The sequence below is a fragment of the Amphibalanus amphitrite genome, unplaced genomic scaffold, assembly GCF_019059575.1.
Source record: "Amphibalanus amphitrite isolate SeventyFive unplaced genomic scaffold, NRLGWU_Aamphi_draft 000574F_arrow, whole genome shotgun sequence".
Classification (NCBI taxonomy): Eukaryota; Metazoa; Arthropoda; class Thecostraca; order Balanomorpha; family Balanidae; genus Amphibalanus; species Amphibalanus amphitrite.
The window spans coordinates 137,515-152,866 of NW_024882068.1; the positions used below are offsets into that span (position 1 = coordinate 137,515).

Consider the following 15,352-nt stretch of genomic DNA (forward strand, 5'->3'; position numbering starts at 1 on the left):
GAAAGGAAAACAATATTTATTTATCATTTGCAGGGCATGCCATTAATGCTCACGACCTCCAGCGCCCGAGATCAGCTTTAACGTCAGACTTGTCCACCTCAATCCGCAAGACTGCAAGCCGCAGTAGAAACGCCACGTCCGCGACGCGACACGCCGTCTTGGCACGCGGTGCAGTCGGCACGGCCGGTACCGCGCACCAACAGAACGTGAACAGAACATAGCAGAGAACAGAACGAGTATGTTCAAGTGCATCACTTTGTCCTACTCAAGCGGACACATCAGCTACCATCGCTGCATGGTGATTGCACGCGCAACGTCTTAGAGGCGAACAGTCCTGAGAGCATGAGTATCAGCGAGCTCAGCTGGGTGCTGAGCGAGTCAGTGACGGCAGCGAGTCAGCGCATCGCTGCCGAAGGCAGCCGCGGAACGCGCTCACACACATTCATCACATAGAGTCCAGCGACCCGCGGCCTCTCTAGCAGTACAGCACGCAGGCCCGGGTCGTGCTCCACCGAACGACTCCAGGCACCCAAGCTCAGCTCACAGTGCGACATCAGTGCCACATCGGAGAGCCTGCGCCGGTCCAGCTCAGCTGAGACGAGTAGCCGAACGTTGCGAAAATGTGCGCCACCACGGCCAGGTGCGGCTTCTTGGTGAGCCGGTAGTTCGGGAGCGCCAGGGTAGACTCCCGCTCCTCCAAATTCAGGTCACCGAGCGCTCGAACAACTTGCCCACGGACACGCTGTTAAGTTTATACGCTCTAGCAGATGAGTGCCGGCGCCGGCGCTGGCGTCCAGCTCGAGTAGCACCGTCTCGTGCGTAGAAAGCAGTTCGCAGATCATCTAGCCGCGCTTGGTTATCACCAGACAGCCGCGCATCAGCATCGGCCGCAGCGTCTCCAGGCGCGGTGAGATCCACGCGCGCAAGCCGGCGGAACGCTCTCGGTGATTATAAGAGCCAACAGTCCGTCATCCCCACCACAGATCAAACTCGTACATGAGCAGTCTACAATAAGCCGACGATATTCACTTCACACTGTGAGAAGTTACTCGATATGAGAAACACGCGCCGCGTCGGCATTCGTCACGAAAATTACCGCGTTTGTGACGAACAGCCAACCGAAAGACGGCGGTACCTTGTGGACAACAGTCAGCAGTCCACCGTATGCAGCTGATAGATATAAGCTATGCAGCCGACTCGGCGGCATTCAGCGGCGCGTTCAGAGACACTGCAGCTGGCCAGCTGGTTCTCCAATAACAGCCACCACCGGCACTTGATATCAGCACATACACATACTGACCAGCTCTTCTCGCACCAACTCTAGGCGCTCAATACCGCGGCACAAGCGATATGTCCGCCCACACTCGTCATTGATCAGGTGGTCCAAAACACTACCTGCCCTGGTGACACTGAGTCAGGTCGGCGCCGCCGTGCCGCCACCAGGCCGTGACCGCCGGCTGCCGGCGGGTGAGCATCAGCAGGCACACAGTGGATCCGGCCAATGAGTCGACTTCGCAGCAGCGCGGCCGTGTCGAGCAGCAGGGCCAGCACTGCGTCGGTGCAGCTCTGGCGCGATGCCACCAGTCGGACGGCGGCGGCGACGCTCCGATCCAGCTGCCGGAACACGGAAGCGGCGTCACGAACATACAGAGAGATAGCAGTGGGTCGGCATTCCGCTAAGATCATACAAGGTAGTAGTAGATGGAAGCAGGTAGTACGGAAAGCAGGCGACAAAATGGAAATTAACTTATTACTTTTCCATGACAAGGAAGCTCTGTCTATAAGTCAAAGACAATCTTGAAACGGATCACGTCGAAAGCAACAGCTGACACCAGGTGTCTATATCGGACTGAAGGAAAACAGCTCCGGGTACCGAGTCGACGGACAGGGGGCAGAATATCAGCATCAGTGTATGTAAAACTTCGTTGTCGGTACCGTTTTAAATGTTCTCCAAGTGTTGGTATAATTGTATTACAACCAATGAAAACGTACCGTATCAGCGGAGAGCAGCCAGGTAGAGGTTGGCCGGTGTTGCCACTCTCAGTCGTCTGAGTGACTGCGGCCGCACACCGACAACCTGCGCTTCCGCACACCGACAGGCTGATGGCGCGTTGGCAAGCTTTGTCGCCTTCTGTAACAAAGAAAAACTCAGCTCAACATAGGGAAACACTTAAGATAACTAAATTGAGTCGGGAGCCCTCGAAATCTGTCTTTTGGCACCAGCCAACCTGGTTATCCCCTGGCTACTGAGAACAGAATAGATGACAGCTGTACAATGACACAAATGATACTAGGTGAAATGACGAAAACTATTAAAGGAAGTTTATGCAGTTTATATATAAACGACACTCTAAAAGGTCTCATAAAGGACATACGCTTTGAAAGTTTGCGATTAGTACACTCGCGTCTGAAATGGGACGGTCAATTTGAATTTGCACCTGTATCCGAGCGAGCACGTTTTCTTCAGCATCAGAAGAGTACGGCGTAGTGCTGCCAGTGGCCGCCGCGAGTGCCAGCCAGCAAACTCTGTAGCCGCAGCTCCACGTGTCCGTCTGCTGCGGAGTCTCGGGCACCACCAGGCGCCAGCTGGTCCACTTGAGATGGGGCTGCGTCGCCTCCATGAGGAGCTGCACTGCCTCTGTGTAGGCTCCGGATGGCCAACAGCCCATGGAGTCGAAGAACAGCACCACTTGACGGCGCCAATCCACTACGAAGAGGACCCGGTGATTGCCAATATTCAGTGGCAACAACCACGTGTTCGCTGTGGCGAACTGCCTCATCGATTCTGTGGTGCAGCGTCGACAGGGTGTCCTGAGAGCACCATACCAGTACACCGACAGTGCCAGCACCTGCGGAGATGATATGGACTCGCAGAACAGATCGATGTCCTCCGCGGTCAGCCAGGGTCTGCGCTTCGGTGGTTGTCCTGTTCGCAGCGGCCGTCCTTTGGGACGCCCTGAGGTGGCGGCTGACGGCGCCCGTCCTTTGGGACGCCCTGCGGTGGCGGCTGACGGCGCTCGTCCGCTGGCTCGCTCAGGGACCGTGGCTGACGGTCCACGCTCTGCTGCGGTGGCGGCTGACGGTGCTCGCTCAGGGACCGTGGCTGACGGTCCACGCTCTGCTGCGGTGGCGGCTGACGGTGCTCGCTCAGGGACCGTGACTGACGGTCCACGCTCTGCTGCGGTGGCGGCTGACGGTGCTCGCTCAGGGACCGTGGCTGACGGTCCACGCTCTGCTGCGGTGGCGGCTGACGGTGCTCGCTCAGGGACCGTGACTGACGGTCCACGCTCTGCTGCGGTGGCGGCTGACGGTGCTCGCTCAGGGACCGATTTGGTCGCCGGGGCTGGGGCCGTCTTGGGGGCCGGTTTCGTCGCTTGGGCAGGGGCCGTCTCGGGGGCCAAGTCCAGCGGTGGCTTAGTACGAGCATACCACGTGGGCTTGTCACTCGTGCGGCGCTTGGCCCAGCATTCCTCCTGGGTTTCAGGATGAAACAGCCCTTCTGCTGCCTTCCTTTTCCGGCCCCTGAGGACAGGCCGGCTCGGGATCAAAGCCGCCTTCATGCGGGCAGCCGTGTCCTTCAGCAGGACTCGCACAAAGTCGCCTGGCTGCAGTCGAGTGCGTCCCTGCAGCATCTGTTTTTTGACGACCTTGAAGTGTGACTCGACTGCCGCGTTGGTCACCACGGCAGCCGAGATCACTTGACTCCAAAGTGGAGTGAGCGGCATGACAGCCCCCAGCAAGTACTCTACCAGGCCAGGGCAGAAGTACTTGTTGGGGACATCGCTGGCTTCCCCGTCCGTCTGCAGGCTGCACTTGACTCCGTTAGTGATGTCCTCGAAGTGACGCCCGAACGCGGTCCGCGCGCGGTAGGTCCTCCGGGCTGGCGCGTCTTCGGCTGCCTCCAGCGGCGCCTCGGTTTCTTGGCGGTCGTCTGTTCCATAGTCTACGCGCGTGACTTCCGGCAGCTCCACGGCGCACTTGCTCCTCGACAGGGCCAGGACACAGAGTCGCTTGTACGTTGTGTCTAGAGTTTGCAGCGAGGTGGCCTGCTGCATGCTGGCGAAGAGCCACATGAAGCCAGGTCTTGCCTCTGCAGCCACTCCTTTGCTCTTCAGGGTGTGCGCGAAACTGTGCAACAGGTGGGCACCGCAGAGACTTACGAGAGTCTTGGGCTGCTTCGTAGGGTCTGTGAGGCTTTGCCAGCAGGCCTCGAGGTACGCTTCGGTTGTGGTCTTGACGATCGCCTCCGACACAGCGTGTATAAGCGCCCAACTGAAGTCCGTGACCACCCTTGGAGGCGTGAGAGGGACCCTGGTCACGAGTTTGTATCCATGGGCCACCTGTGCCAGGAAATGCGCGATAGTGGGCACATTGTGGCTTTCCGCCAGCAGGTGGGCTAGCGGAAAACTCCTGTCGGTGTCAGGGCTCTCGGCGATGAGCGCGTACAAATATGGCCGTTTCTCGCCGACTTGGCGGGTGACAGAGCCCGTGGCATCGAGGTGGAGCGTCCTCGGAGCCAGATGGTATCGCCGGAAGAAGTGCTCCCTGTAGAGGTGTACCACGACCGGTGCCCTCCCGATGAGATGGATGCCACCCTTCACGACTTTACTAGTCAGATCCTCGGCTCGTGATATAGCCATCGTCGCCGCCAGGTCTTCAGTCCAGTTCGTCGAGTGGCGCTCGGCCACCCGACGCTCGTGTGCCGCTTGGCGCAGGATGTGGCGAGGTGGCGCCTCGGTGATATTTCCGTCCGCGAGCTCGCAGTCCGGTGCCTGCATCAGCATATCTTGCGACACACGGTACGCTCCGCGATCTTCCACGCGCTCAGCAGTCTCCCGTCGCCGCTCTCCGCTGAGGTACCGGTGGGCGTGCTGCAGCTGATGCGCCGTGCTCGGCGTGCCGTACGTCGTGCAGCGCACAGTCAGCGGTTCCCCTACCGACGGCGTATGTTGAATTGAGAAAGAGTACGAACTGCACGAGGGGAAGCGACATGTGGCGAAGCAGGTGAAAAACGCAGCACCCCTCTTACGCGACCACAGCTTCTTGATTCGCCGTCGACGGACGGCCAGTACGCATTTCGGCCCGGGAGTGCTTCGGCAGAACGCCGTCGCCAGCGTTGAGGGTCAATCTTTCTTCAGATTACGTCCGACAAATACCTGTTTGACCTCCTTTTCATCGAGCTGAAACGTGAAAGTCGACGGCCCCGCCTCTCGCTGGTCCGGCACTGCCGTCGCAGGACACCCGGGGTCCGCCTCTCGCTGGTCCGGCACTGCCGTCGCAGGACACCCGGGGTCCGCCTCTCGCTGGTCCGGCACTGGCGTCGCAGGACACCCGGGGTCCGCCTCTCGCTGGTCTGGCACTGCCGTCGCAGGACACCCGGGGTCCGCCTCTCGCTGGTCCGGCACTGGCGTCGCAGGACACCCGGGGTCCGCCTCTCGCTGGTCCGGCACTGGCGTCGCAGGACACCCGGGGTCCGCCTCTCGCTGGTCTGGCACTGCCGTCGCAGGACACCCGGGGTCCGCCTCTCGCTGGTCCGGCACTGGCGTCGCAGGACACCCGGGGTCCGCCTCTCGCTGGTCTGGCACTGCCGTCGCAGGACACCCGGGGTCCGCCTCTCGCTGGTCCGGCACTGGCGTCGCAGGACACCCGGGGTCCGCCTCTCGCTGGTCTGGCACTGCCGTCGCAGGACACCCGGGGTCCGCCTCTCGCTGGTCTGGCACTGCCGTCGCAGGACACCCGGGGTCCGCCTCTCGCTGGTTCGGCACTGGCGTCGCAGGACACCCGGGGTCCGCCTCTCGCTGGTCCGGCACTGGCGTCGCGGGACACCCGGGGTCCGCCTCTGTCGTCGCCTGATGGTGACATGTCGTATCGGTATGGGGCCGAGGTCCGGTAGGAACAGGATGCGGAAGTGCACTGATGAGCTCCAGCACATGCCTAGGAGAAGGAAAATGATTCGGTTTTAGGCCATGGTCAAAGGAGAGCAACAGAGGTCGGACAACATCTCCACCCTTTCAAACCACGTCACGTTTTCTGACGATTAAACGGCGGACATATATGGGGGTTCTGGCTCTAGAAGTGGTTTGTGGCGCGCCAGCCTATAATGTCCCACCGACTGTTTACTATGCAAAACTGTGGGTATTCTATCTCTACCGCATTTTTTCCGATAAAAAGCAAAAAAAAAAAAAAACAAACAAAAACAGTTCATGGTCGGCGGCCCGCGAGGCTCGGCGTGGCTCGCCAGCCTCGCTTCCAACTTGTCCGGTTTATAGAACCGGGATGGGGTTAAAATGCGTCGATATCTTCATAATTGTATTCTTATTTTTTGCAATAGGTGAGCACCAGGAGTTAGGACACTGATTACTTTCGCATTACTGATGGTTGTGGACTTCGTGTGTGTTTTATGCTCTTGTGTCAACATCATCAAAGCTTGTTCTGACCTTTGCCAGTGTTTATCATATCTTAATTCATTAGAAGTTAAACATATCGCATTATAATCGAGAACAACAAGCCATATAATCAGAATGAAGATGGAGAAACCATACAATATAGAACAATGTTGCAACAAAATTAGCACAAGGAGCCAAGGACATATTTAAAGCTTTGCATGATGGCATAGGGTACATGGCCACTTGGTAACATGTGCCATTTCTTATTTGTGCCAGTCAGTTGTGGGGAACGAAAGCGCAAAAAATCCAATACTAATATTCGCCAAGTACATGCGCGGACCTGGTCGGTACTGCAGCTGATTAATGGCGGCGGGAGACGCACTGTCGCTGCTGCTTGGGCCTGCGGATGGCCAAGAGTAGGCATTTCCCGCCCTTGTGGAGGCGTTCCCCTGTACGCGTACCTGCGGCTCGGGAGCCGGTCTGCTTTTGGAGCACCCCTGGTCTGGTAGCGCTGTTCAGTCGCTAGCCTAATACTGAAACACTAGCATTCTCTCCTCTAACAACATTAACACCTCTTACTCTTTTCCTTGCGCTAGCCTACAAGGCAGCGTCATCTGCCCTCAGTGTGTCCCCCGACAGTCATAATCCGTGTTGTCATTCTGATGTTTTTCTTCTTCTCCCTTTTACTTGCACGTGTTTTTAAATAAACGTCATGACCTGGGTTTATACATTGCATATTATCGGTGCTTTACCCACGGTATGTGCAATCGAGTCAGAATACACACCTTCCTAAAATGTCCTCTGGCAAAATCTCGGCGCAGTGCGTCGGCTTTCCGGGACAAAGCCGCTCGCTGTTTGGCGTTCTTCGGCTTCCCATCGCGTCTCTCCAGGACACGCACCCAGAACGACTTCAGCCTTGGTGACAGTCCTTGTCTTGTTGCCTCCCAAATGCCCTGGGAAAAGATTGTGTTTCATTCATTTACAAAGTGAATTATATAATTACACAGGGATCGAGAGAGAGAGAGAGAGAGAGAGAGAGAGAGAGAGAGAGAGAGAGAGAGAGAGAGAGAGAGAGAGAGAGAGAGAGAGAGAGAGAGAGAGAGAGAGAGAGAGAGAGAGAGAGAGAGAGAGAGAGAGAGAGAGAGGAGAGAGAGAGAGAGAGAGAGAGAGAGAGAGAGAGAGAGAGAGAGAGAGAGAGAGAGAGAGAGAGAGAGAGAGAGAGAGAGAGAGAGAGAGAGAGAGAGAGAGAGAGAGAGAGAGAGAGAGAGAGAGAGAGAGAGAGAGAGAGAGAGAGAGAGAGAGAGAGAGAGAGAGAGAGAGAGAGAGAGAGAGAGAGAGAGAGAGAGAGAGAGAGAGAGAGAGAGAGAGAGAGAGAGAGAGAGGAGAGAGAGAGAGAGAGAGGAGAGAGAGAGAGAGAGAGAGAGAGAGAGAGAGAGAGAGAGAGAGAGAGAGAGAGAGAGAGAGAGAGAGAGAGAGAGAGAGAGAGAGAGAGAGAGAGAGAGAGAGGAGAGAGAGAGAGAGAGAGAGAGAGAGAGAGAGAGAGAGAGAGAGAGAGAGAGAGAGAGAGAGAGAGAGAGAGAGAGAGAGAGAGAGAGAGAGAGAGAGAGAGAGAGAGAGAGAGAGAGAGAGAGAGAGAGAGAGAGAGAGAGAGAGAGAGAGAGAGAGAGAGAGAGAGAGAGAGAGAGAGAGGAGAGAGAGAGAGAGAGAGAGAGAGAGAGGAGAGAGAGAGAGAGAGAGAGAGAGAGAGAGAGAGAGAGAGAGAGAGAGAGAGAGAGAGAGAGAGAGAGAGAGAGAGAGAGAGAGAGAGAGAGAGAGAGAGAGAGAGAGAGAGAGAGAGAGAGAGAGAGAGAGAGAGGCAGTGGACAGGGAGAAGAGACAGGGAGAAGAAATGAAGGACAGACGGACATGATCTGTTGCTTTATCAATCACACAAGTATATGCAAAATGGGTGGCTTAACTTTGACAGCTTGAGCACTTTTGTGTTTCTGTTTGTTTGGCACTTATGACCATGTTATGACGACATACAGCATTGTAAGGTGAGGTTATAATGAGGGCGGCGGCAACGGCCGGAAAACAGTTTATTCATTCCTTTAGGCCCGAGAGCTTTGTGTAAAAACATCATGTTTAACACAATTAGCTGTTCCTTGCAAACATTGTTTTACGATAGGCTGCAGGGTTTACAGGTCCGTTTACGAAGCAGTAATGCAAATTCACCAATATAAATAAATACAGAAGACACCATAACAACGTAAGACAGTCGGTACATACCTGGTAGCTTATGCGGCGCCGCTGTTCCGGCGTCAGCGCTGGAAGGCCCGTCCGGTCAGTCGGCACACGCAGCTCGGTCTCCGAACCGTCCCCGCCGGCTGACACACCGCACACCCGTCCCGACACCGTGCCAGTGCCGTCAGCGCAAGGCGGCGGCTCGACAGTCGCGGTAGCTCCGGCGCAGGCCTGCACCGGAGCTACCACGTCAGCGTTCACTGATCGCGGCACAGACTTGCGGTCACAGGCTGATTCGACGTCCGGGGTGCGTCTCTTCGGCGTCACCGGCGATCTCGGAGGGCCAGATATCTCCTTCGCGCGGCCTCGCTGGCTGACGAGATTGCTCGGCGCTGCGGCAGACCGGGTGCAATTCACTTCCGCAGCCCGTTGTGGCGGTGATGAGCGGCTCGTCTTCAACTCACCAGCCTTCGTCACGTCATTCTCCACAACCCAGATGAGTCTGCCGGTCCCGGAGACGGCGCCGCAGTCACCATCCTCAATCACCTCGATTAGCTCCGTGAAGGCGACGCCGCCGCCTGCAGACGCCTCCTCATCAGACACCTGGGACGAGCAGTCCGTCTCCGTGTAGATGTCGATCAGCGGCGAGCCGACGCCGTCCGAGTGTGCCGCCCACAGCTCAGACAGCACGCAGTCGGGGATGTCCGCCGGTACGGCGGTGCCGCCGTTTGAGGACGAGGACGCCACGGCCAGCGGCGGCGGCGGCGGCGGCGGCGCCTCTTCACCGGCAGACCACGACATCGCCCCGACAATGTGTAATTCCCGACAGGAGGTGCATCGGTGGCCAACGAGGTAGGTCGACTAAGTACGACCACGCAGCCGGACTCCGGAGAGGCGCCCGATCACCCGGGAAGCAGCATGCCGTCTATCAGCCGCACCTGAGAAAGAGAAAGCCGTCAGTTTTCAGAGCTACACATATCGGGATACTCCAAGCTACTCGTATATGTCACCAGACAGTCCACTGTCACCGGAGGGGACGTATGACTACTGAGGTGTCAGCAGGGGTCACATCACAGGTCATGTCACCAGACCGTCCACCATCACCGGAGGGGACGTATGACTACTGAGGTGTCATCAGGGGTCACAGGTCAGGTCACCAGACAGACCACTGTCACCGGAGGGGACGTGTGACTACTGAGATGTCAGCAGGGGTCACAGGCCAGATCACCAGACCGTCCACCGTCACCGGAGACTACTGAGGTGTCAGCAGGGTCACAGGTCAGGTCACCAGAAAGACCACTGTCACCGGAGGGGACGTATGACTACTGAGATGTCAGCAGGGGTCACAGGTCAGGTCACCAGACAGACCACTGTCACCGGAGGGGACGTATGACTACTGAGGTGTCAGCAGGGGTCACAGGTCAGATCACCAGACCGTTCACCGTCACCGGAGACTACTGAGGTGTCAGCAGGGTCACAGGTCAGGTCACCAGACAGTCCACTGTCACCGGAGGGGACGTATGACTACTGAGGTGTCAGCAGGGGTCACAGGTCAGGTCACCAGACAGACCACTGTCACCGGAGGGGACGTATGACTACTGAGGTGTCAGCAGGGGTCACAGGTCAGGTCACCAGACCGTCCACCGTCACCGGAGACTACTGAGGTGTCAGCAGGGGTCACAGGTCAGGTCACCAGACCGTTCACCGTCACCGGAGACTACTGAGGTGTCAGCAGGGTCACAGGTCAGGTCACCAGACAGTCCACTGTCACCGGAGGGGACGTATGACTACTGAGGTGTCAGCAGGGGTCACAGGTCAGGTCACCAGACAGACCACTGTCACCGGAGGGGACGTATGACTACTGAGGTGTCAGCAGGGGTCACAGGTCAGGTCACCAGACCGTCCACCGTCACCGGAGACTACTGAGGTGTCAGCAGGGGTCACAGGTCAGGTCACCAGACCGTTCACCGTCACCGGAGACTACTGAGGTGTCAGCAGGGGTTACAGGTCAGGTCACCAGACAGACCACTGTCACCGGAGGGGACGTATGACTACTGAGGTGTCAGCAGGGTCACAGGTCAGGTCACCAGACAGTCCACTGTCACCGGAGGGGACGTATGACTACTGAGGTGTCAGCAGGGTCACAGGTCAGGTCACCAGACAGACCACTGTCACCGGAGGGGACGTATGACTACTGAGGTGTCAGCAGGGTCACAGGTCAGGTCACCAGACAGACCACTGTTACCGGAGGGGACGTATGACTACTGAGGTGTCAGCAGGGGTCACAGGTCAGGTCACCAGACCGTCAACCGTCACCGGAGGGGACGTATGACCACTGAGATGTCATCAGGGGTCACAGGTCAGGTCACCAGACAGACCACTGTCACCGGAGGGGACATGTGACTACTGAGATGTCAGCAGGGGTCACAGGTCAGGTCACCAGACAGACCACCGTCACCGGAGGGGACGTGTGACTACTGCGAGGTCATCATGGGTCACAGGTCAGATTACCATACCGTCCACCGTCACCGGAGACTACTGAGGTGTCAGCAGGGTCACAGGTCAGGTCACCAGACAGACCACTGTCACCAGAGGGGACGTATGACTACTGAGGTGTCAGCAGGGGTCACAGGTCAGGTCACCAGACAGACCACTGTCACCGGAGGGGACGTATGACTACTGAGGTGTCAGGAGGGGTCACAGGTCAGGTCACCAAACAGACCACTGTCACCGGAGGGGACGTATGACTACTGAGGTGTCAGCAGGGGTCACAGGTCATGTCACCAGACCGTCCACCATCACCGCAGGGGGCGTATGACTACTGAGGTGTCATCAGGGGTCACAGGTCAGGTCACCAGACAGACCACTGTCACCGGAGGGGACGTGTGACTACTGAAATGTCAGCAGGGGTCACAGGTCAGGTCACCAGACAGACCACCGTTACCGGAGGGGACGTATGACTACTGAGGTGTCAGCAGGGCTCACAGGTCAGGTCACCAGACAGTCCACCTTCATGAGAGGGGACGTCTGACCTCTGCTGTCCTCTCAGCAATCACCTGTCCCCTCTGGAGATGATGGTTCACCTGTCTGGTGAAATCACCAGACCCTCCACCATCTCGAGAAGAGGCACGCTGACAGGTCACGAAATCTCACCGATGTAAGGTGGCCTCACTAGACTTCAGAGGTGTTGTGGGATGCACACTGAGATGGTGTGGGGCCTCTCAGCACCTTTTGTCTCAGACTTGGGAGAGGCTTTGTATGTAGACTAATTATCCTTGTGGTGACATGACCATTAAAAGTCAGTGACATTAGTGGTCTGTTCCTTAGCCAGCTGTAAGCTGATGTGGTAACCTTGAACCCAGCTGTCCAGTATGTGCTGTGTGTCATAGGTGCTCACATAGAAGTGTCTGGGGTGCAGTGCATAGCTTTGTAGTGCCTGTAAGTCCTGTGTCTCACATGGCTGTGCTCCACACCAGCATTGGCAAGTGGCAATTGTTGTTTTCTGCTCTCAACACATCCTCAGCCTTGTCATAAAAAGAGAGGTAGGTACCTAGAACATAATTTATCTTCCTTCAAAATACATAATGACATTTTAAACACACAGATACTCAAGCTAGGGCAATGCTATCAGAAATACCAGAAGTTATAAGAGGTTATACAGTGATACCCTTTGCACAGAAGTCATTTGTACGGCACCGCAAAGTGTGTAGATCGTCCTTGCTGTTGTCACGAGTCAACGTAACATTCTGAACCACAATCTATTATCTGTCGGAGAGGCCAACGTCACCTAACGTTTTCATTGTACCGTAAAATGGGGTGTTAAGGGACAGTGGGGTGTTAAGGGACAGTTGCATGGGAAAAACTTTGAGTCATATTAACTTCCTAATTTGAGAAGGTTCAATAAAAACTTCAGTGTGGTAGTTGACACTGTTTTGCTCTTGACCATAGGACAAAATGGTATGGTTTTTCATGCAAGTGATTTGGTTCAAAAATGGATTTGAAAATCATGCTACATTTTCACAAAATTGAAACATCTCCAAAACTCTGTGTGTACCACATAAACTGGTGGGTGTACAGGGAAAATGAATGCATAGGTGTATTGTCACATGTATTGCACATGTTTCCTGAAAAGCTTGTGCAAATCCACCCATTCATTCATCATGCTCTTCCTCTTTTCCGGATACATGCATATTTTGAGGTGGATGTGGGGTGCTAAGGGACAGGGAAGAAAAAATAGAAAATAATATCTAAATATAATTTCATTAAGTTTTCTTTCAGTAGGCATGGAAAACACCAAATTCCACATAAAATGCTGGCAAGTTCATGCTTTTATCTCTAACACATCTTAAGTTATGTAACAAAACATCTCAACACTCTCTTTTACAATGATGGGTCAATGGAGACTGATGTAGGTAAATGTGATGTCATCATAAAAAGGCTAAAACAAAGAGGGCAACATAATGACAAGTGACTAGCTTCAACATGGGTTTTAATTGATGACAGAAGATTACTTTTTGGTTCTGTTTACTGTATAATTAGCACATTTTCCACAAATGTAAACTGCATTACACGTAATTGGCTAAAAAGGTCATTAGTGGTGAATGAACCTGACTTGTTTTGTGACAGAATATGCAAAACATTTCAATAAATAAATTGTGTGCCCTTCCACACCCCAATTGTGGGCATTTGATGACCATTTCTTGGAATAATATAGGTGTCCCTTAACACCCCACATTGGGGTGCTAAGGGACAGTGATGAAAAATAATAAAAAATAATATGCAGGTATAAATCTTAAAAACTTTAATGTGGCAGGCATGTAAAGCACCAAATTCCACATAAAACGCTGACAATTTGATGCTTCTATCTCCAACCCTTCTTGAGTTATATAACAAAACACCTCGAAACTGTCCCTTAACACCCCATTTTACGGTAGTTAATTCAATCTGATTAGTGTCACGCCATCTCATAAAACACTTACTCTTCACATTTGGTTGGGTTAGGTTAGGTTTTTTAGGTTATTTCCGCCACATGTGAGTATCATTTTTGGATTCCGGATGTCAAATAATGTAAGGAAGTGCAAATTTTATCTTCGAACAGCAGACCGTACTAATTCTCCACATTTACCGACTTGTTAACCTCTGGAAGTCTTCCTGCTGATGTTGTCACTGCTCCAGATCTGCAGTCTTTCAAACGAGGCCTAACAGATGCCATTCCGGACAAACTTGTTGAATATGTTTAGATGTACCTAAGTAAATTGTTATATTGTTGTGATAATCTCCTGTGAAAAAATGATGTTTCAAACCATGTACTCCTCAATGGTGGCACAACATTCCAGTTCAATGTATGGCAAGACTGCAATGGTGTACTGTACAGCATATGCATAACTGGCGCGCCTTGTGATGCAGGGTACCTCCCATCCTCAACCATCCTGTGAGCCAATTTGAATTCTGTACTGACTGTTGTAGTGGATGGAACCCGACAAGGTGAGTTGACAAGGTGAGACAGACTATGAGCAGTGTCTCAAGTAAATACTTGCCATTTCTACCGACTACCTTATAGCAGACTCACTATTGCAACTCTGCCATGCGAATCCAACTTGCATCTAGCTGTGGAATACTTGGCGCAACTCTCTGTCATTCACCGTTTCCTTACTTCTCGATCTGATGGAAGGAGGATATGAAACAGGAGAGTCTAACAGGTGAGCATCAGCACATCATCAGACATGTGCTTACCATGTCTGATGATTTGAGCAAATAGACCTTCGATTATTCGATTAAAACCAGCACAATATCACACCACGATATTTTTTTTTTTTTTTTTTTTTTTTTTTTTTTTTTTAGTGGCCCTAACTTACGTTACCGGCCTCGCGAGGAGGGCGGCGACCTAACTACGCCGCGCAAAACAAACCGGCCGTCCTAACTAAGACCGGTGGCCACTTTTACAGCAAGACAACATGGGAAAACCCATATCCATGTACTATGCCATGAATATGGGAAAAAAACCCATGAATTTACGTTAAGACACATAAATGACAGTGAAACTTACCGGTAAATTGATGTTTGTGAAGGGAGGGAAGGAGGAAGTTTGTGAATGGTAAGGTTACGAGAGTTTGATGACAGGAATGGTTTGAAGAGTGGGGGATATGTCGCTGGGAGGGATGGGGTTTGTGAATGTTTAAGCGTCACGATGAAAGGAATGGTTTGGAGGATGGGGAATCTGTCGCTGCTGCAGTTGGCGGCCGACGGTTGTCTGTGGTCGTTCAACCCGGCCGCCGCCGCTGTTCAGCGGCCGGGGTCCGCTGGTGTAGCTCGCTGGGCCGCTGAGCCTCTAAGCCTGCTCCAGCGGCAGGAGAAAACCCGTCTGCCACCGAAGCTCTGTGTTTCGGCACCAGCGAAAAACCCGACCCATCCCGTATCACAAGTCAGCCTGGTGGTAGCGAAACGGGCGCCTGCTAACAGTCAAGGCCGTTAAAGTAGCTCTGAGTAGGGTGATGTTAGGACGAAATCAAGTACCAGGTTTGTCAATGTTGTGTCGTCCCCGAGAAGCGTCGGGAGGTCGTTTTTAAGGTGTTGTACCGCAAGATAGTTAGTGATGTGTCTTCGTTCGTGATGCAATGCCGTGCATGCGATCAAAATGTGCTCTACGGAGATGCGTGTGTCGCAGGTGTGGCAAATCGGAGGGCCCGTCCTATCAAAAAGGTGGCCATGGGTGAGGCGAGTATGACCACACCTCAATCTGGCCA

General features: G+C 54.1%; 2 protein-coding genes across 18 annotated transcripts in view; one reads left to right on the forward strand and one right to left on the reverse strand.

The window, feature by feature from the left end:
- Positions 1-15,352, reverse strand: part of LOC122394108 (translation initiation factor IF-2-like) — a 21,768-nt gene continuing 6,416 nt past the window's right edge. The window contains exons 2-6 of one of the 17 annotated variants that reach the window (XM_043390702.1): positions 14,179-14,270; positions 8,655-9,547; positions 7,172-7,339; positions 1,993-2,131; positions 1-1,614 (exon numbers count right to left, since the gene is read on the reverse strand). In XM_043390702.1, coding sequence (XP_043246637.1) covers positions 1,997-2,131; positions 7,172-7,339; positions 8,655-9,410 — 1,059 coding nt within the window. In that variant the 5' untranslated portion in view covers positions 9,411-9,547; positions 14,179-14,270 and the 3' untranslated portion in view covers positions 1-1,614; positions 1,993-1,996. Of the gene's footprint in view, positions 1,615-1,992; positions 2,132-2,438; positions 5,125-7,171; positions 7,340-8,654; positions 9,548-11,665; positions 12,160-13,588; positions 13,993-14,146; positions 14,337-14,369; positions 14,400-15,352 lie in introns of those variants that run through there. The other 16 variants (XM_043390711.1, XM_043390701.1, XM_043390708.1 and 13 more) reach the window with 16 other exon arrangements.
- Positions 12,035-15,352, forward strand: part of LOC122394109 (probable imidazolonepropionase) — a 27,405-nt gene continuing 24,087 nt past the window's right edge. The window contains exon 1 of the mRNA XM_043390715.1: positions 12,035-12,151. The gene's annotated coding sequence lies outside the window, so the exon portion shown is untranslated. The remainder of the gene's footprint in view (positions 12,152-15,352) is intronic.